Source organism: Xenopus laevis, chromosome 4S (assembly GCF_017654675.1).
Source record: "Xenopus laevis strain J_2021 chromosome 4S, Xenopus_laevis_v10.1, whole genome shotgun sequence".
Classification (NCBI taxonomy): domain Eukaryota; kingdom Metazoa; phylum Chordata; class Amphibia; order Anura; family Pipidae; genus Xenopus; species Xenopus laevis.
Genome location: NC_054378.1, coordinates 93,578,703 through 93,601,289, shown reverse-complemented (window position 1 = coordinate 93,601,289; position 22,587 = coordinate 93,578,703). Strand labels below are relative to the sequence as shown.

Below are 22,587 nucleotides of genomic sequence, written 5' to 3'. Positions count from 1 at the left end.
TCTTACACACGGCCGTTCCGACCTGCGCTCCCCTGCGTTCCGTTTTTTGGCGTTCAGCCGCAGGGGAGCGCAGGAATAGACGCAAGTCATTATTTGAAATGGGGCTGTACTCACACAGGCGCGTGTAGGCGCCGAACGCAGGTTCAGACGCAACATGTGCAAGTCATTATTTGAAATGGGGCTGTACTCACACAGGCGCGTGTAGGCGCCGAACGCAGGTTCAGACGCAACATGCTGCATTTTTCCTGCGTTCGGCGCCTACACGCGCCTGTGTGAGTACAGCCCCATTTCAAATAATGACTTGCGTCTATTCCTGCGCTCCCCTGCGGCTGAACGCCAAAAAACGGAACGCAGGGGAGCGCAGGTCGGAACGGCCGTGTGTAAGAGCCCTTATTATTTCCCCGGAACTAATCATTCTTCTGGCTCCATATACCACCAGAATGAAACTATAATTCTTTGTTTGTGATTCAGTTGGTTAACTAAACAAAATTCCACAGAGGCCAAGAAGGAAGTGTAATTTAAAAGCCCACCTTAAAAACATCACGTGCCCATGCACAGGGAACAAAAAGGACCATACAATTAATGCTATCAGGAACTTTAAGGAATTAAACTCAAGGACTGCGTGATTGGCTCCTGCATTAGGCCCACTTACTGCCCCGCCTCCGCCCTGCCCACATCACCCTGCCTTCCTATCCCTACTGCACCCACTCCTGCCAAACTTGCATCCCCCTTCCTCGCCACAGGTAAGAGAGCTGCCAAGGAGGAGATTTTTTTTTAATTAACTATAGAGGAAGCAGGGGCCCCCTATTCCCTTAGCCCCCTGCGACTGTGGGGTCTGGAACTTTATAGTTACGCCAGTGCCCAAAGCCTTACTGTGGTGACCTACTGGTGGGTTTAGCATTCATGATGGCCAGTTTCCTGAACAAGCTCACCATAACTCTTCCTGCATCATAGTCTCATCTCCTGCCTCATTAATGATTGTTAATGATCAAGTAATTAAGGACCTTTATAAGCCTGCCCAGTGCAACTCACAGTTGTGTGAACATCAAAGCTCCCGAGCCTGAACTTGCCTGTGATTCCTGATTCCTTGTTCCTGTGAACTTCTCGTTACTGTGTCCCCACCTGCTTCCTGCCTGTTCCGTGTTCCCTGCCCAGTTTTTTGCTCCTGTACTCGTCTGTTACCCAATTCCTATTGTTCCTATTATTTTCTTGGTTTTAAACTCCAGCCTGATTACTCAACCTTGCTTATCTGCTACCTGCCATTGACCTCAGCCTGCCTTACAGACCTGACCCATTCTGCCTGTTTCTGGACCTTGCCTTTGTCTTCTGTCAAGCTCACCACAGGCCTGTATTTGGACACAGTCTGCATTTCAATTTGTTTTGTTACTTTCCTTATTTTCACTCATTAAATCCTATTTCCTGGGTTCAGCACATACTCCTACCTCCTGATCACTCACCTGTGGCCAGACCTGACAAATGCATTTTATGTTATCCTGCCCCTTCCTCAGAAGTGAAAAAAGTCCAATAATCCTTTGCATCTCATAAAGCACTTGCTTAAAACATTATCCCTCACATTCATACGTGGGGCTTATTTATCATCATTTTAATTTTAGTCGTTATAGAGGTTTTTTTAAACCACAACTAAACTCCCAGCCGCTAGAACCACGGTTGTCATGGAATTTATTAAAAGATCCGAAAGTACAAACAAAAAAAAAAGTAAAAATACAAATATCTCTAAAAGCTTTAAAAAATGTGAGTTTTTAATTCCTAGACAAAAAAAATCTAAAAACCTCTGAAAAGTCTGAATTGATTAAAAGCAGTCCAATAAGTTCAGTGCAGCTCCCAACTGACTTCCATAGCACCTCAAGGTTTTCATGCTTTTTACATGTAATAGATTTCTAAATTTTAGAGCTTTTACGAAAAAATACAATTTTTTTCGAGATTTGTGGAAAAAACAGAAATTTGGCATGGCAAATACAATTAAGGAGGACAATTTTGCTCAATATAACATTATGCTATTAAATTTCAAATTAAGACAGTTAGCATTTTGTTTTATTAATTAGCCAGGACAATTATTATTTGAAAAATACTTTGATAACGGCTGTCCCTTTTTACTCTTTGTTTACTGGCATGTAATAGTTTTAATAAGAACTGTAAACATGGACTTTTAAATTACATTTCCCAAAGTGCTGTGGAATTTTGTGTACTACTGGCAATATACACTGTCTCATACCTCCCAACTGTCCTGTTTTTCATGGAACAGTTCCGATTTTGACAGCTGAACCGCAGTCTCCAATCGTTACTGAAATGTCCCGACTTTCTCTTTGATCTCCTGCACTGAACAGCCAGAAAAAGATACATAGTTTTTAACTTAATTGGCTTTTGGCAGAGAGACCAGAATATGTGGCAGGTGCACTTATAGATACATTTGTAACTATTTAAGATAAGCAAAGAAGCAATTGTAACAATTTAAGATGAGCAGGGTCTTGGGGAAACTGATTTGCTGCTTAAACTAAAGAAATATTTAGGGCCTATATATTATGCTGTTTAAAACGAATTTCACTGAAAAAACTAGTGTAAAAAGCAGTGTAAAATAAATGACGAACATACCAACGTGTGTTCTATTTTACCCCATGCGAGCTCCAGATTTTTACACTGCTTCAGACCTTTGTAAGTAAGTTCTGGCGGAAGTTGTCCAAAGAAAAAGCTTGTAAAAAAAATTACACAATTTTTACACCGTTTTTTACTCTGCAATGCCTGGTGACCAGTGGTGCATTAGTCGGCCGATTTTTACACCACATTATAAATCTGCCCCTTAGAACGCACTATATAAATTATATATAAAAACTTTGGCTTGGTGATGATTTACTCAGTATAAACACCCCCTGTTCTTCTCAAGAACCTATGGTTTGCCAAGAAGTTTTGTAGAAATAATTTTTTATTTTGTATTGCCACACTTTCGGACAATCTCCCCAGAGTAATAAGGCATAACCATTGTACTGTTGTGAACATTTTGGCTTTTTTTCTGCAGAGTGTTGAGTTATTTGCTTTTTTTTCTGTTTCAGGTTAAAGAATACCTTTGGTGTCCCCCTAATCTCAGCTGGAAGCTTTGGGCTGTCCTGTGACTTCCACGGATCTTTGGCCCGAATCTTGTTGCCAGCAAGAAAGATGGCTTATTTTTTTAAAGAGTTCTGGCAATTTGAAGGCATTATCAAACCAAAGAAATGGCAATCTGTATATATTTATAAAAAGGATGGTAACACCGAGTCCTGCTTCTGGTATATTAGTCTGACTTACCTGAATAGTTGTTAAAAATAATGTACTTTATGATTAAAATATAAGAATATTAGTCAACTTGAAGTTTGTTTTACGGTCTTTGAACTCCTCAGTGACATTTAATATTCTTATGTTTTCTGCAGCACTTTGCACAAAGTATTTAAATAAATGAAAAAGATATAAACACACATATCTCTTTTTACGAGTTCTTGGAAGGGGATTATTTATCAAAGGCCGAATTTTAGAGTAATGTGAATTTTTAAAAATCTGATAAATTTTGATTTTATACTTCAATAATTTTTATTGTGTTTTACAAAACATAGGATACATAGGTAGCATACAGCAGTAAAAATGGAAATGACGGCCATTATACAGATGTAAAATCAAGAATACTGCATTGAAAGGCACATGGTACATACAGATAACATGTAATAGGATACAAAGGATCTCATCTGTACAAATAGACCAAACACAGTAGCTAACAGAATATAACCAGTCCTGCGTGATAAAGCATATTAATAACACAAGGTATATTTTAATAACAAATAACAAACTAAATGATAGATCCACCTATGGTCCCAGAGAGATAAATTTTGATTTTATTCACAATTTCGAATGGTATGTTATCTTTAAAAAAACATTTGATCTAATAGTCCCAACCTGAAATCTCGATTTGAATTTGTATCAAGTTTTCCTTCTGACCTTTGCACGTCAAATTTTTTTTTGATGCGCAACATTTTTTCCCCTCCCATTGGAGTGGATGGGATGTCATTTTCTAAGCGAAACTTGGCAAAAATTTGGCTCATCACTACTATTAACATCTTCAAATAGTTCAAGAGACCTCTGCCATTGACTTCTACATGAACTCGGCAGGTTTTAGGTGGAGAATAGTTTAATTAAAACTGTTCACAGGGTCGAGGTGTAATAAATCTCACATTTGAGTTGGTGGTTTTAAATTTGAATTTGTGAGTTTTGACAAATAAAAACGAATTTACAATTCGAACCTTAGGGGCTAGTTCTTAAAAATAGTCAGACCAAATCCGCACTGTTTTTTTTCATCTTATTTATTAATATACTTTCCCGAAAATTTTGCTTGCGGGAAAAAATTCAAAAAAATTATGAAAAGTACAAATTTTACGAATTATTTCCACCTGAAAACTCAGATTCTTGCATGAAACCCAGCGCAGATAAAAAATCTTTGGGACTTGACTTACAGTATATGCAACCTCGGCTGGTCTGAGATGCCGGATTTCGGATTCAGACTTTTTCCATCCACAGGGTATAATAAATTCCAAAAATTTTAATTTTTTTTTCCACTAAAAATTTTTCAGGTTTTTGACATTCGTGTATAATAAATTCCAAAAAATTTGTGCTTTTTTTTTTCCACTAGTAAATTTGCAAATTTGCCCGTTAATACCAATTCATCTTCCTTGTCCCATGTATAATATCTTTTTCTTTTCAAATTCTTTTTATTGAGTTTGTATAATATCTTAATTATATTCTTGAATAACATTCAATAATCCTAATTGCTCATTTAAACTCCTTCTTTAATGTTCTTCTATTTTCATCACTTTTGCACCGTCTGTAAGCCGTCCCCTACAGTCCATCAGTTCCCTGTTAAGAGGTGTTGCATGGTTGACTGATGCAAGGAAATAGTTATATAATATCTCTTTAAGAATGTTTTTTGTTTTTTTCACAATTGCAAACTCAGTACAGGTATGGGATCCGTTATCCAGAAAGCTCCAAATTAAGGATAGGCCATCTCCCATAGACTTCATATTATTCAAATAATACATAATACCATTTCCCTTTTCTCTGTAATAATAAAACAGTATCTTGTACATGATCCAAACTAAAATATAATTAATCCTTATTGTAGGCCTACTGGGTTTATTTAACATGTACATGATTTTATATGATTATGGGAAAATCCCTTATCTGGAAACCTCCTCCTCCTTAAGAATGTTAAAGACGTTATTTGTTTTTATTTATATAAAGCAATATGATACAATTGACTTTACTGTAATGTATTATTGTGTAACTTATATTATAGGTATATTAATGCTTTGGATACTGGAGTGTCTTATTTTAATAACGCATTAAACTTCAAAGAGATCTTAAGGACAGAAGGTGAATTACTGAAGGTGCTCCAAGAAAATAACCCCAAAAGCAATGGTATGAGCTACACATTATTATACAATGCACGTATGTATATATAACCTGTATACAATCTATATAATAAAGCAAATTGATAAATAAACCATTGCACTCTTAAACCTTGCTGTAAAACAAAAGATGTATATTTCATTGAAAAGTGTTCAGAATTTCTTTTATAGCATGGCTATGTCCTTATGTATAGTAGATTAATACACCTAAACTTGAAGTGTACAGCTTTAATTAAAATATACATTTCTTTCTGTTTTGTAGTAATTATAATGTGTGGGACCCCCAATGACATTAAGAACCTTCACAACAAAGTAGCAATACCTCAAGATATGGTCCTTATTCTGCTTGATATGTTTAAGTAAGTATTAAGCTACATTTCCTCTAACATATTGAATGGCAGGCAGGGAAGGGAAATGTTAGTCACGATCATGTAGTTCTGTAATCTACATACTTGGGAATTTGTACATAGAATTTTTAGGTCATCAGACTTTATTTCCAGCCAATGCTGCTCTAGGCATCACTGGCTGGCCACTCCCTTTCCTTCCCTGGTGAGGGGTACCCACCCTCAGCTCCATTGCCAGATTTAGAATCTAGTGGTTGGTGGTGGGTTGGGATTGTTATTTGTAAATGCTTTTTTAACATAGGCACCAGAGAACTAGCGCCCTAGGCACAGGCCCTGGAGATCATGGAGGATTAAAATACAAATTAAAATAGTAATTTTTTAGTCCAGTTTTTTGATTTTCATTTGGTTCTATGCAAATAAACAGAACACACACATAAAACAAATCTAGGTGGAATTTAAGTCGATATGATATGGAGTGGTGGAACTTTTGATCGTGCTGCTAAATAATCATAATCTATCTCTCATTTCAAGAGTGAGCTAAGTTTATTACTACTAGATAGGTTCCTCCTTCCCAATTTCCATCAAGGTTCCACTCTTGCTTTTTGTGACCCAGAATCCTGGGACCGCCTATACTTCTCCACAAGCAGAGGGCAAGAGGATAAAAATGGCTACTTCTCTACCATTAAACCACCAGGGAAACCCCCCCCCCATCATGCACATGACATGCATAAAACTGGATGAGCTATGTCGTTCACAGTTCCTATTTCAAACATAACTTGAATACATTTTACATCGCAAATCCTTAGATTCTCTTGATGTCTACCATGATTGGGAAAACTATTTATCAAAGTTTTAAATTGTGAGGATTTTTATGTCGAAAAAAAACCCCTCAAAAACTCACCCAACTCAAATAGAGCATATTAACTGAAAAAAAAACTCAGATCTTGCATCAGAACTCCCATTGACTTCTACATATACTATATAATCGGCAGTTTTTAGATGCCGAATTGTAAGTCAATTTTTTTAGAGTAATGCATAAAGGTGCTTCCAGATGACTGGAAGTGCAGAGAAAGCAGCTGCTCCTATTAACCTTATCATTGACATTGTGAAGTGCTCCTTTGTCTGCCTGTTTGCCCTGCACAAACAGAAGCCACTCTTGGACTAGTCAAAGATAGGAGGTGCAAATGTTTATCTTCATGCAGTAAATTTATGATAAGTGGATCATCCATGAGGATAGTCAAGCAATAGGAGGGCTCTGCAAACATAAATCATTGTGTAAAACAAGCAAGGGAACAATCTGTCATACTGTCCAGTGTACACTTCAGGAGAGTGTGTAGCACTTCTAGCAGGAAAAGCTAGCACGGGGCTGCATATACCTGCACCAAATACCTCGATTTTGACCCAGACATGGTTTCAACAGGTTTGATATCACTGAAGTTAACTTGTCATTATGTCCCCAAATAGAAGTATTAGTCACCTGTTTGACCAAAGATTTAAGGGGTCTTTAATCCCTGGAGAGCAAGTGCTAGAGTGGTAAGGGGTGCAAGAGTGTACCCTTTACTGCTCACATACCAAACACTTGTACCCTGGGGAATGCTGCTCATTGTACTAAACACCAGATTAAAAATCCAGCACTTGGTGCAGAGAACAGTTTGCAGAGGCACATCAGGGTCTGTTCATGTAGCAATTGCTGATCCCTAACTTGTGTGCCTAAATGCCCCCCCTGCCCTGTGCAGGAAGAGCACCACCTGCAGTACTCTGCTGTCTGTCTTGTACTTTGCACACTGTGTCCTGCATAAAAAAGGATTTTATTGGGGCTCAATTATAAACACTGGCTACATTTGCACCTGGTTAATAACCAATGGCAACCAATCAAATTTTTTATCTGACTGTTCTACATGCATCTATCTGAAAAATAAGCTAATCACTGATCGCTGGTTGCTAAGAACCCCAGTACTGTGCACTCAGTCCTTCGGCCCATTCATTGTCCATGGATAAACAGAATACTGATGACCATTAAACCTTGCAGGTATCATGTATGTTGCATTGTCTCAGAAGCCTTTACAAAATGTAAAAACTTCCATCACTGTATAACCTGTTAACTTTTCCATGAAAACAGACAGGACTGGCCAAACATCTGTCGATGGTAAAACAAGCACTTACTGTTTCTTTCACTCTTCTCACAGCACTGTGTACTATGATAATAAGTCGTCTCCTCGCTATATGCAGAATGTCCTGGTGGTGACACAGCGTCCGTCCAATATGAGCAAATTATCTAACAAGACTGGAATCGTTAAAATTGTATGTCCTTCTATTTATATACATTTTTTTGCTAGTAGATCCAGAAAAAAGCTCCATTACGATTGAATAATTATATTAATTTATGAAGGAAAAATGGTATAACCCTATTTTGGTACTCTCTCTCTTAAATAGCAATTTACTCTTTGTAATCCAGGGCCTTGAATTCTCTTTGCATATGAAAGCTACTGGGGACTGGGAGTTACAGTGCAGTGCTTCCACTTAGGGAAAACTGAGGAGCGCACCTCAGGGGGAATTTCACTAGGAAAATAAAACACACAGTTTGCAGTAAAACAACTATAACTTTATATAGCAAAGAAATATTAAATGTTAATGCAAGCGGCACCGTGGCACTTTGTCCCCTTCCGCAAGAGCTCTTATGTCCCCAGTTAGCGCTACCTGCCCCAAGGTACCGCTCCCTTTGGACTTAGCAGCCGCTCCCAGGTGGCAGGTACACAAGCAAGACCTGTCCTCACCCTGGGGATTACACATGGCCACTCGCAAAAAAACGGTTTCTCTTATGTCTCTTTTTAGCAGAGCACACTGCAGCCCTCTCTAAGCTTTCCTTGGGCACTCTTACCAAGCAGCACTTGCACCATCTCTGCTGTCTTTCTCAGCCTCTCTCAGGCATTGGCTGGCTGCAGCAGCAGGGGCCCCTTTATCAGCACTCTGTAACCCTGTACATTTGGCTCCAAAGCAAGGCACTTGCCTGGGTCCTCTCCCAGAGATACACTGGGACTCCCAGTCAATGGATTGCTCTCTAATCTGTAACCAGGCTGGATGAGACAAATAAACATGGGAAAGACTTGTCTGATCCTGTACAGATGCTTGTGTCTAGCTGTTAGCTAATTTGACGCAAATCATAAAATTGAACCAGTATTTGAAAAAATATAAATTTTCACTTGACCTGAAATGTATTCTAACCTATTAGTGATTTATGGAGTTATGTAATAAAAGGCAATAAGTTTGCTCAGGTGCAGTAACCCATAGCAACCATTCAGCAGTTAGAATTTACTAGTAACCTGTTTAAAATGCAAGCATTTTATTGGTTTCCATAGGTTACTGATCCTGGGCAGTACCTTATATATGGGGGAATGTAATAAAAGTCGGTAACAGAAAAAATATTTGCAATGTGAAAAGTTATGCCTTTGTGCGAACAAATTTGCCTTGATGCAAATTTAATATAGCTTTTGCGAACCTGGAAACTGTTTAGCAACCACTTCCAACAGGGAGAGAAGGTTTGCAAATTTTATAGTTTGCACCAGTGCACAGTGAATGTAATAAAACTTCTTACTGAAAAAGTTCTTATGTTTGCTCCAAAAGATTACGATACCTTCAAGCACTTCTTAAAAGTGGGCAATGCACAATTAGAATTCGCAATGCAATAAGATTTTAAGGAAGAGTATTACATTGTGAAATGTGAATTTTTATTCTTATTTGTGCAAATTGTTTTGCTCTTTGCGACTTTTATTACATTCCCCCAATAGTACCTTATATAAGGGGGTTAGGCTTCTACTTCATGCAAGTCTCCAGTGTTGTCTGTGCTCATACAGCTGCTAATTGTACTCTCTAATTTCAGCTTGAGAATGACTATGCAGCAGGGTATTTGGATGGGGTCCTTCTCTTTGGCCATATCCTAAAGAAGTTTCTTGGATCAACCAACAGCAAGGGACCTTTCACTTTCATTGATCAGTTTCGGAACATATCGATATTAGGTTAACCATTACACTATTTTATATGCAAATATACCGCCCTGTTCCTTTAGAGACTCCTCCCCCAACTTGTGCATCTGAAAAAATAAATTTGTATAAAAGTGTATGTGTATATATATATATATATATATATATATATATATATATATATATATATGTCTGTATATATGTACAAAAAATGTACAATGTATTAGATCAACCTAAATTGAGTTTTCTGAACAAGATGTTTTCTGGATAACATTGCATAGCTCTACTATTATATTTATAGTACTTAAACTACCCGATCTGTATGATAACTCATAATTTTTCCAATAGGGGCTTTAGGGCCACTTATATTGGATGCGGCTGGTGATCGAGAGCTAAATTTGACCCTGCTCTACAGTTCATCTGCTACTGATAATGTAAGAAATGTTTCCTAATGGCATAAACATATGATGTGGCTCAGCATTTTCTGCTGTTGCCAAAATTAAAATTCCAGTGGCATACTAAATACTTAAAAACCTCATATATAAACTAACAGCATTATGACAACTTAGTTATCAAAACATGCCCGGGAAAGTTCTGGAAAAAGACCAAACAACTTTACACCAAAGGTCAGTGACCGTGTAACGATTGCTACATAGAAGTAAAAAAAAGAGGCCAACTGCAACTCTGAAGAAGCTGGAGAGATCCACAATTGATTTAGGAGAAACTGTCCATAGGACAAGTCTAGCATGGATTTTCCACAAAACTGTTTTTATAATAGAATGATGATAAGCCATTGCTAAAAAAAAACCCATATAAAAACAAGAGACAATTATCTGGTTTGATAAAGCTTTCACTTTTGATTTCACTTTTTTCAGTGGAAAACTGACATTATTACTTTTGAATTTACTTCTGTATAACTTTTGTATTGTATAATGCAGGGATCCCCAACCTTTTATTTACCCATGAGTTCTACATTTAAGTGTAAAAACTGCAGGGGAGCCACACAAGCAAGAATTCCTTGGGGATGCCAAATAAGGGCTGTGATAGGTTCATTGATAGACCCATGTGAACTGCAAGCCTGCAGGAGGCTCTGATAAAGTAAACTTGTATATCCAAAATTGATAGTTAAGCCAGGAACTTCAAAATGGCACTTACTATAAGGCCACTGGGAGCAACATCAATGGGTGTGGAGAGCAACATGTTGCTCACGAGCCACTGGATTGGGATCACTGCTATATGGTGTAAAAAAAGGCACTGGAACCATCTTCTCTCACTGAGCAACATAAGAAGTGATATTTGGGGGAGTGTGGGATGCTCTGATCACCACTGTTCTCAAATAGAGGGCACTGATCACCAAAACACTTCATGTGCTGGTAACATAAGACGTATATAAATGTAGAGTAATATAAACACTGAGAAGGGATGGTTTCCAAAGATTTTAGCTGTTAGTTTAGACTGGATGCTACAACTTGTTGTTGATTACATTTATGAGCTGGGTATAAAAATAAACACATTATTAAGTTATTCTGATTTGCATAAATAAAGATAATTGGAAGAAGTGACCCTTTAAGGCAATGAATGCTACAAAGAAGAGTCTACTGTCAATATGTGCAGTAGTGATGGTATATTAATTAATGTGGTGTGGCATATATGGGGAGAGAAAGATGCATTGGGTGCAATTTTTTCTCTGGATTCATATTAGGATATTTTCAGACCAGTGTCCATTGCTTTGCAGTATACAGAACTTGTTCAGTTTGACACAAGGACCAACCAAACCACTGTGATGGACACCATCCCTAACTTTATTTGGAAGAACCACCAACTTCCTAGTGACGTTCCTCAAAGTGGTAAGTTCTCAGGAGTTCATTTAACAGTTAGTTTTGATATTTATTGTGTGAAACAGAGTCAAAAAGAAATAGTGGTAAAAAGGCATGAAGAGATATTTAAAGCATATATACAGTACATACAGTATATTGGAATTCAGGTATTTTCTGCAGTTTTTGCATTGTGTGTTATTAAAGGGGATTGTCACCCATTAAATGATTTGGCATAATGAAAGGAAATGTAATTCTAAGCAACTTTTTAAGGCAGGTTAATGATATTTGTCTGTGGTTTTAAGGGAAGAATCCAAAATTCTGCATTTCCACTAAGTGCAGGAATCAGCACATTTTTAATACATTTATGTACATGGGTTTCCAACCTGCACATTATTTACTCTCCTTCATTCTCCTTATACGCCCTACTACTCTCTATGCTGAGATTTTACCTGTCTCTGGCATGTCTTGCTAAAACCAGATCAATTCGATTTTCGTCTTCCCTCCAAACCCTTTAAGACTTAAAGAAATAAAAGAAACCTCTTGGATAACCACCATGGTTAATCCAAAATCAATGTACCTTAAAGGAAAATCACCAATCCTTTCCAACAACCTTCTGTATCAATTGTTATAAAACAATTTATTATTTCCTATTTCATTTTATAAGCAGTGTTTGTTTACTTATGCTAAGTCCCCTGTTAGAATAATGTATACTATTGTTGCAAAGCACTGCATAGCTATAGCATATAAATTATGGAGATAATAATAATTCTAATTTATTTAGCAATTGCGTTTTTTTGGGGTTATGAAATAAAAGGAAAAATGTATTTAGTAGGATGCTAATCTCTACAGGGCCTGTCAAAAAGGGCCCATGATTTTTGGGATAAAGCACCCAGTTCACAAAGGTATAATCATTCAAAACCAAAACAAGTTATCCCAAAACTCTATATTATATTAAAAAATAGTCTTTTTTCAAAAATCATGTTAAAAAGATATATATACAGACCACATGGTATTCCGCTTTACGTGTTTCATACCCCTGGTACTTAATCATAGGCACTAAGTTTGCCCAGGTGCAGTAACCTATAGCAAGCAATCAGCAGGTAGCATTTACTGGTCATCTGTTTAAAAACAAACATCTAATTGTAAGTTCTCATGGGCAAAACTAAGTGCCTTATATTACATATGGGGGAAATCCTGTAAAATCCTAAATCTGTTAAAACACTAAGCCCAAAGATAAAAGTATGGGCTCAAAATAGTGATAATTCTGGCATCGGCACATATGGCATTGGCAACACTACAGATTTCTAGTTCATCGCAACCTGCTAGGTTACTGTACTGGTTTACCTTTCCTACATAGCCCACAGTATGTACAAAGTTACAGATAAAAGGAAGGGAGGGACAATCAGATCACAGAGGACCTAACAGTTTGGGCAGATTTTATATTAGAAGGTTGTTTAACGTAGGAAAAGTTCATCAACACCAGGCAACAGTACTCAAGAAAATATGAATTTGGACTTTAATTACAATCTGAAATTTTTGTTTTCAAGGACCTAATATCCTGACTATTGCTGTATTCACTCTCACTGTAGTGGTCATTCTTGTTCTCATCATTGGGCTTCTTGTATTCAGGTAAGTCAGTCCTAAAGCTTTTCATGCAAGAAGAGTCCAGCGATGCAATCTAACATGAGGTTTCTAGCAAGGCCTTGATATAGTGACTCATCAGAGATTTCATCATCCTAAAGTTCCTATTGATATTAGCTTATTATTCATTTGGTATTTATCCATTTCTCCCTGGGAAAGATATACTTCTGTTAAAGGAGATCTAAACCCTCCCCCTAATCCCAGGCCTATCCATTGGCCTCATCCCATCACCAGCCATTACTGTCAAAGGTGTCCTTATCTTTGTACCTGCTGTATAAATATAGAGTTGTGCAGTGTTATTGGCAGGCTCCATCACATATTGCTTCAGATTCTTGTCTTTTAGCTGACATTGAGCATGAAGGAGTTGAAGTCTATCTTTACCAAGCTTCAACTGTTCATCCCCTAGTTGATGTTTATAGCAGGAACAAAGCTAGAGACAGTTTGAACAGTAGTGGTTGGAGTGGGAGGGATGTTGGGAGGAGGCCTGAGGTTGGGGGGAGGTTGTAGTTTTCCTTTAATTTCGAATTTTTACAAAAATCAACATTTAGAGCCATATTTATCAAAACCTGAATTTTTCAGATTGAGTATTTAAATAAAAAAAACAAAAAACAACCCACGATTGGAGCTTATTTATTATTAAAAAAACACAATTTAATCGGATCTGGCGAAAACTCGCTAAAATTGAGCGAAAATCTTAATTGTTTTCAGATTTTTCCCCCAAATTTCTTGATTTTTTTCCCGAAAAGTGTGAAATAGTATTTTTGCATTTGGACTAATAAAATAATACTATTATAATATAACTAATAAATTACTCTGTTAATATGAACTTCATGTCATGGAATTATACAAAATGATGTAGCGTTACTGAAATAAGTTTCCCTTCAGAACACCCTTTTAGTAGTCTGTTTCTTGTCATGGAAACATTGGAGTCATTCTGAGAAGCAGGTGGTCAAATAGATTGATGTGATGCTTCCTTTGCCTAGACATTGTAGTAGAACTAACTGTTTTTCAAAACAAATGACACAAAGCTACAAGAAAACAGACAGATTGCTGAGAGCGGGATACTAAAGGGTATTTAGATTATTTCAAAACAAAACATAATTTTAATTGATTAGATTTAGAAAGATTCTTATTTCCACGGGATGAAATTTAAATTTCATTTTCATTTTTGCAAGTGTCCCTTTTAAATGGGTTGTTCATCTTTGAGTTAACTTTCAGTATGATAGTAGTAGAGAGTGAACTTGCAATTGATTTTCATTTTGTATTGTCTGTGGTGTGAGTTATTTCGCTTTTTATTCAGCAGCTCTCCAGTTTGCCATTTCAACAATCTCATTGCTAGGGTCCAAATTACCCTAGCAACCAGGCATTGATTTGAAAAAGAGACTGGAATATGAATAGAAGAGGCCTGAATAGAAAGATGAGTAATACAAGTAGCAATAACAGTAAATTTGTAGCCTTACAGAGCATTTGGTTTTAGATGCTGAGTCGGAATTAACAAATAATTCAAAACTATAAAAAATGAAGACCAATTGAAACATTGCTTAGAATTGGCCATTCTGTAACATACCTAAAGTTAACTTAAAGGTGAATAGTTCAATATCAGTGCATGCATCTCTTCAATATCTCTATGCTTTTTCATTTAACATTTACAGAAATACACAGGGGTGGTCCTGGGCCCGTGGCAGTGTTTCAGATAACAACCCTAGGGCTGCATAGCTAGTACATTGAAATTTCGGCTATTGAAGTTACCAGAAGCTGGTTATTGTCCCCCCTGGAAACGTGGGTGCTACAACCTGAAGCGATGTCTGTGAGATGGATCAAAAGCAAACACAGGTGGCCTCACTTTAGAGAAAGGACTATCTCTGAATGAGAGCAAAGAACATGGGAAAACATTCATATTATAAGATGTGCAGTGTACATAGTTATATTTATAAATGTAACAAAATCCAAAATGCTGTAGCACACTATTCGTTTAAGTGAATGAAAAAAGTGATTTTTTATTGGCTCACTTCAAAAACATGGCAACTGAAGTCAATTAAAAAATCACTTTTTTCATTCACTAAAAAGAATAGTGTGCTACAGCGTTTTGGATTTTGTTGCAGATTTTTCTGTCCCTAAGCAGGGGGTCTTTGATGCTGTTTAGCGCCTGACACCTGCAAAGGTTTAACTGAACAACAGGTGGAGCACTCTACTTTTGTGTGGAATATTTATCAATGTAATCAGACTTTTGGATATACTGTTAAGATAAAGACATCTTTTTCGCTAACCCTATCACCTTTGCTGTTTAGAAGATATCGTCTAGAAAATGAGCTCAGACAGAAGAAGTGGTCTCATATCTCAGCAGAGAAGATTTTACCTCTCAATATGACAGAGACCTCTCATGTCAGCTTAAAGGTCATTTACTCAATAAACACTTTTTAATCAGGTTACGCACTTTATTTAAAGGGGACCTTACTTACACTGTATTTATTATTTAAATTTTGTTTCCTTCTGTTTTGGAATTATACAATCACAGCTGCCATTTTGTGGACACGGTTATTAAGGGAAATTGTATATCACCCCAAAATCTTGTGTATAAACCAGAATGAGGGACCTAATGTCCATGTGCAGTGCCGTACACAATTATAGAGCCTGAGGAGGGAAGGGGAAATGTGGGGAGAGCAGTGACATGTAAGAAGTGCTGAATGGAAAGTGAAAGTAATTGACTGCCCCTCCTCTATGCCACGGGCATAGAGGCGGGGCAGGTAATATTTGATTGACAGTTTAGATATTTAAACACCTTTATAACAGGTATGGATGTTTTAATGAAAAATTTTTTTGGGGTTCCATATTTAATTTGGAAAGGGCTTTCATATATGCAGTTTTTTATGTGTAGGTAACAGGTCCACTTTAACATACTTATAGTACTAAGATGTTACAGATTCTATAAATTGTGATTATATATAATGTTCTGGGCCAGATGTAGAATCATGGTCAGCCTGTAGACTGAATTCCTGACATTTATTAAATTGGCCCCTTAGTGTGAGTCATTCTGCTTTTTCAGCACAGTGCCCAGCCAAGCCAACCAGGCACCCTAAGCATGGGCCGGCCTACCTGATCCCCCCAGGATGCAAGCATGCACACCCGAACACGAACTTCATTTATGCAAAGTAGCAGAGGGGAAGTCAGGGGAACAAAGGGTGATTGACAGATGGGAGGGGAACTTGACCTCTGTTGTTGCGCCCTAGGCAGGTGCCTCTTCTGTCAACAATAAATCTGTAGTTTAGGGTCTGCAAGTAGAAATTGATAACTCACCACACTAGGGAAGAGGCACAGGTGCACCGCCCTGAGCCCTCAGCACGGGAAGTGGACAAACCGAAAAAACTTTTTCAAGCAGGCACTCAATGAATCTTCCACCAAGTTTATTGTGTCCACAGCCTTCGAGATAAACACTTAATCATAGTGTTTATTGTTTAAGTGTTTATCACGAAAAGCGTAAGGCTTTGGACACAATAAACTTTTCACTTTGAAATGTATCTGCCTTGTGGAAGATTGCCTTCATTGAGTGTCTGCTCCAAAAAGTTTTTTCAATTTTTCCACTCCCCGTGCTGAGGGCTAGTTCCGGCCCTGATTCAGCAACCTAAATACCATACAAATACTTCTATTTTCTATTTGATGAACGGTAGTAAACTATTTTATCTGGTTTGTAATTTGCTTATTAGATTGATGATGATAAGAGAAGAGACTCTGGGCCCAGATTACAAAGAAGAAAATATGACAAAAAGGTAAAATGTGAATTCAGACAACTTACTATTGATAAAGGGCTCTTGGCCCGAAACATGTTGTGTGTAATTAAGAGCACCTAGCAGCAAGTTCTGCCTCTTCGTTTGCTTTTCTCTCAGCTCTCTTGTTAATTGATTTCATTTCCTACACCTGGAGCGGGGGTGCCCTGCTGAGATCGAGAGCACAGCTGCCAATCCCCCAGTCATTCCAATACATTGTCCAGAACTTACTATTATGTTTGTCTTCCATTAGGTTTTTGTAGGATTATGTAGAATGAGAGATTACGTGGATGTGCCAAATTATTGCCAGGGACGCTCACAATTATTCAAAGGTTGAACAGAAGCTCAAAGATAAAAATGTGCATTACGCACAGCTGAGGATTTCTAATGAGTGACGTTATAGGATTTGCCATCCTAAAAGTGCATCGTTTAAGTAGAAAATAAATTTCACAGCTCAAAACCCAAATGATGGTAGTAACATGTCAGCCATATTATCTTTACTAAACCTTTTATCTCTATAGGTTGTAATACTCAAAGACTTGAAACATGATGGAAACTTCACAGAAAAACAGAAAATGGAACTGAACAAGGCAAGATTGTAGTGAGAAATGTGATGCTGTGTATTTGACTTCAGTCAGTGAATTAAGCATATTTAACAGTCCTGATTGACATAATAAAGAAGGCGGCAGTGTGTATAGTATTTTACCACTTAATATGTGATTGTTATGATGTCATAGGTGTTAATAATATAGTGTTTCAAAACCTTGGTCCATGGGAAAAGTATCCTCATACAGAGTCCCTGTCTGCAGCTATCGACTTCCTTATCCCATGACTAGTGCAGCAGCTAACATATTTATTTTCTGTATTAAATGGCAGTGACCTCAAATATGTGTGTTCAATGAGCGGGGGTTTTCAAACTCACTTTAAATAAATATTTCTTAGGGGAGGATAACCTTATAGGAACACAAGATGCTAATGGGTCCCTTGTTAATATGGGTTTTGAACAGACAGGCATTGTTGTGAACGATACGATGATGGCCTTAGACTTTAATGATGAGGTATGGCTTAACACTCTGATTGATACATTTCTGGACTTAGTGGAAAGAGCCTTTTGGCTCTAAAAGCAGAAGTTGATGGTAGACCATTTCATTGTCGCCATACACGTGAAGTGGCTCTTTCACAGTTGAGGAGTGATACGTCTCTTATAATTAAGGATGCCAATAAAGGGGGCATGGTTGCGGTTATGGATAGGGAGATGTATAACATAGAAGCATTGCGACAATTAACAGACGCCTCTACATAACAAGTCCTAAAGTCAAATACTGCTGTGCCCTTCACAAAAGTGATTTTCTTACTTGTTAGTGAGGCACATGCAAATGGTTTATTTAGTGCAAAGATCAGGGATAATTTAATTCCAGCGAATCACAGGATTCCTGACTTCCATCACCTGCCCAAAGTACATAAAAGTGAACCTCCACCTTGGGGCAGACCAATCATTTCAGGCATTGCATCTTTGAATGAGTGGCTTCTGAGCTTATAGCCCTATATTTGCAGCCGTTAGTACAATGATTGGTGTTATCATGACACAAAGCATATTTTTGTGCAAGTTTAAATGGCGACATACATATTTGGGGTACGTTTGAAGTTGCTTCTTTATATTCCTACATCCCACATGACAAGGGGATACAAGCTATAACTTACCATTTGGACAGGTATAGTGATTATGATTTGATTATATATCTGTTGTCTCACAACTTTTTCAAGTTTGATGGTGTGTTATACTTCCAGAGATATAGGACCTTGATGTGGGCAAAATTCACGCTCACATCTGCCAACCTAAACATGGCTTGGTTGAAGGAGTCCCACATCCATGGAGGTACCCAGCACCATCTTTAACCGATAGCACTTGCATGTAATATTTTTTATTAGCACAAAACATGTTTGCAAAGACCATTGCGAATGTTAGCAACCATGTTTGTGTCCTTTTTGACTTCCTTGCAAAGTTTGCAACCAAATGGCTTTTGCGAACATTTGCAGTGAATAAAGTGAAAATAATAAAATTAAAAAAATAGTATTAAAATTAAATTTCAAGCATATTTTGAACCGAAACGCCTGAGCAGGAGTTAACACTAACTTTTTCTTAGTGATGTAATATTCGCCAGCGAATGATTTTATATTGCGAGCAATGTTAAACATTCGAAATGCCATTTTAAATAACACTTGTGAGTTTTAATTACATTCCCCCTCATAATGTGGATTTTTCGATTTTTTGTTTGGTATCAGAGCTCATCAATAATTTACTTAATTCAATATTTACGATCACTACTATATCTCTACTAAGGCTTGCACTGGCAATTCTCTTCTAAGGGCTGATTCGTGTCATCCTGGATATTTATTTAAAGGAATCTCTTTGGAACAGTTCTATAGTCTACGGTGGAATTGCAGTACTGGCGAGATGTTTATTATGTGCCATTGACTTATGTGATCACTTTTTAGATTGTGGTTATGCCATAGATCTGTTGAAGGGGGCATTTCAGAAAGCCCTGCGGATAGATAGATAAAAGTCACTTACAAAATAAGAAAATTATTGAGATGTTGGTATTATACAATGATTATGGCCTTTCAAAGGTCCTGCAAATTTATGTCACAGAGGGCACAACTTTGGGCAATATGTTGTTTCCGACCTTATTGCGAACTGAACCCAGGAAGACGAATTGGCGGTCTATGAGGAGCTCATCGCTGTGTAACTTGTACCGATATTAGGGGGGTTATTTACCAAAGTCCGAATGCCAAAAACTCAAAAAATTCAAGTTTTTTTTAGCTATAAAATCCGAATTTTTATTGGAAAAAAAAAAACTTGAATTTTTCAGGATTTATTCAACCCCGAGGCTGCAAAAAGTCAGAATCCGAAAATCTAGCATCACAGACATATAAGCCAATGGGAGAGGTCCCTATCCTATTTGGAAATTTCTGTGGTCTGCTCTGTAATAAGCTCGAAAATCCAACTAATTTTCGTGCAAAGATCCAAAAAAAATCGTATGATTCGGAGTTTTCCCTCTAACCGATTAATTTGTGCTTTTTTAATAATAAATAAGGTCAAATCATGTATTCTAGTTTGGCTGGACTTTTTTAACTTAAATACTCAGAAAAATTGGGATCTTGATAAATAAGGCCCTAAGTGTTCACAAGAGCACATTGACCGGAAAAACATATGAGACTCACTTCTATTCTAATTGTACTACAAATTATGTTATTTATTGACATGCTCAACTTGTGGTTTTCACTATGTGGCTGCACAATTCAGTCTCTATAATGCAGGATGTGTGAGCATATTGGACACAGTTGTAAAGAAGTATTAGAAACAGTCCTGTGTCTAGGCACTTTATACAATGCAATGATGGCAGTTTTCCTGGAGGAGAGGGATGGGGATTTGTTGGTGACATTGTTTTGTACAGAAGTTAAATGGATTTTGTGGCTTAAAGGGAGACTATCATAAAAATTAACATTTATTATAAGCTTCGTCATACCAAATAAGACATTTTATAATTAAATGCAAATTTCATTTGGAGGGGTTGAACTTGATGGATTTTGTCTTTTTTCAACCCGATTTAACTATGTAACTATGTAAATAAAATCAATTAAAAATTCTGACCTGTTTATGAAATAATGAAGTTACTCTTTACTCTCCTCCTCTCAATATCTGTTTATCTTCATTCTGTTTTCAATGAAGGAGTTGGCAGTCTGATTTTGAATGACAGTTAGGTTCAATGCAGCCTTTGGTGGCTCCTTTTGCCTAGAAGAAGTTTTAGAGCTCACTGTTTTAAAATCACCTGTTTCTCTACATGCATGATTTGTGTAAAAGTCAGATATTTTGTTTGTGTTGGAGTCAGTTATCTTAGTAAGCTCTAACCCATCTGCAAGATAAGGGAAACCTCCCCCCAAAAGATATATTGGTTCTAACTGTCAATTAAAATCTGTTCTAACTTTTTTTTGGATCTTTTAATAAATTCAGCAGCAGACCACCACATTTTTTCCACCAGATAATGGATGCCCCTTGTTCCTCTAGCCTTAGAAACAGTAGTAACACAATTGTCTTGGGCTACTCCTCTGCAGATTTCAATACAGGTATGGGATCCATTATCGGGAAACCCGTTATCCAGAAAGCTCCAAATTACTGAAAGGCCTACTCCCATAGACTCCATTTTATCAAAATGATCCACATTTTAAAAAATTATTTCCCTTTTCTCTATACTAACAATGCAGTACCTCGTACATGATCCAATCTGAGATACCATTAATCCTTATTGGAAGCAAAACCAGCCTATTGGGTTTATTTAATGTTTACATGATTTCATGCTAGACTTAAGACATGAAGATCCAAATTACAGAAAGATGCGTTATCTGAAAGCCCCAGGTCTTCTGGATAACAGGTCCCATACATGCGCTAGAATAAAAGGCAGTGGCTGCAACTCTGCATCCCTTTTTAAAATATTGAAATATAACTTTTAAACATAACAGATACTTTGCTCCTAAATTGTAATTTAGTTCTGTAATCTGCCTGTGACTTAATTAAGCAGACAAATGACAAAACCACTGAATTTTCTCTCTACCTGCAGCTTTTACAAATAGATTACTACAACCTGACCAAGTTCTATGGTACGGTGAAGTTGGAGAATATGATATACGCTGTGATTGAGTACTGCGATAAAGGATCACTCAGAGTAAGGACAAGCTATTAACTTAAATGCTTTTACCATGTTTACAATAGAAATCTGAGCACATGTTAATTCGTGCTTGTAGACTGCAAAGGATAAATGTGACAAGGGCCCTATTTTATTAAAGTAAGCATATGAGTAATTGTCAGGGCAGGACTTACTATTCAGGCACCCTGAGGCCGGCTCCGCTCCCCCTTCTCCTTCCCACGTCTCCTTCTGCTCCCTGTACCTTCGCCTTCCGCTCCTTGTAACCTCCCTTCCCGTAACTTCCTCTTCCCCTCCTCGTAACTTCCTCTTCCCTTCCCCGTAACTTCCTCTTCCCCTCCCCGTAACTTTCTCTTCCCCTCCCCGTAACTTCCTCTTCCCTTCCCCGTAACTTCCTCTTCCCCTCCCCGTAACTTCCTCTTCCCCTCCCCATCTCCTATCTGTCCACTTCCTTTAGGTGTGAGAGTGTGCACAGGCAGACACAGAACTGGTTCGGCATTGGAAACATACTGGAGATTTTCAAATCTTCTGCACACCAGTCTCCAATGCTTGTATTTGAATGTGGCTGGGCGGCAGGCCGCCCCTGAAATGCTGCCACCCTAGGCCCGGGCTTTTGAGGCCTGCCAGAAATATGGGCCTGGTAATTGTGAAAGGAAAGATCAAGCCATGTTGATTTAAAACCACAACCAGGATTCCTTTTTCTCAACAAAACTTAAATTTTATCAAATAATTGAACTGTCTTAGCACAATCCCTACAGCTGTCAAGGAGCTTCAGTGTTTCTCTTTGCCTTATGGCAGCCTACCCTGACTGTGAAAGTCACTAGAAAACAATCTGAGAAGAATTCAAATAATAACGAGCCTTAATGTGGAATGTGAATTTACTCTATATATATTCTGGCCAAATAC

The 22,587-nt window shown here is 37.6% G+C and overlaps 1 protein-coding gene across 1 annotated transcript in view; it reads left to right on the top strand.

Moving 5' to 3' along the window:
- gucy2c.S (guanylate cyclase 2C S homeolog) overlaps positions 1-22,587 on the top strand; it is a 49,410-nt gene that overhangs the window by 9,549 nt on the left and 17,274 nt on the right. Inside the window, exons 4-15 of the mRNA XM_041561582.1 lie at positions 3,066-3,278; positions 5,330-5,451; positions 5,704-5,800; positions 7,972-8,086; positions 9,663-9,798; positions 10,111-10,196; positions 11,498-11,609; positions 13,127-13,208; positions 15,509-15,614; positions 16,922-16,984; positions 17,503-17,571; positions 21,598-21,702. Of these exons, the coding sequence (XP_041417516.1) occupies positions 3,066-3,278; positions 5,330-5,451; positions 5,704-5,800; positions 7,972-8,086; positions 9,663-9,798; positions 10,111-10,196; positions 11,498-11,609; positions 13,127-13,208; positions 15,509-15,614; positions 16,922-16,984; positions 17,503-17,571; positions 21,598-21,702 (1,306 nt within the window). The remainder of the gene's footprint in view (positions 1-3,065; positions 3,279-5,329; positions 5,452-5,703; positions 5,801-7,971; positions 8,087-9,662; positions 9,799-10,110; positions 10,197-11,497; positions 11,610-13,126; positions 13,209-15,508; positions 15,615-16,921; positions 16,985-17,502; positions 17,572-21,597; positions 21,703-22,587) is intronic.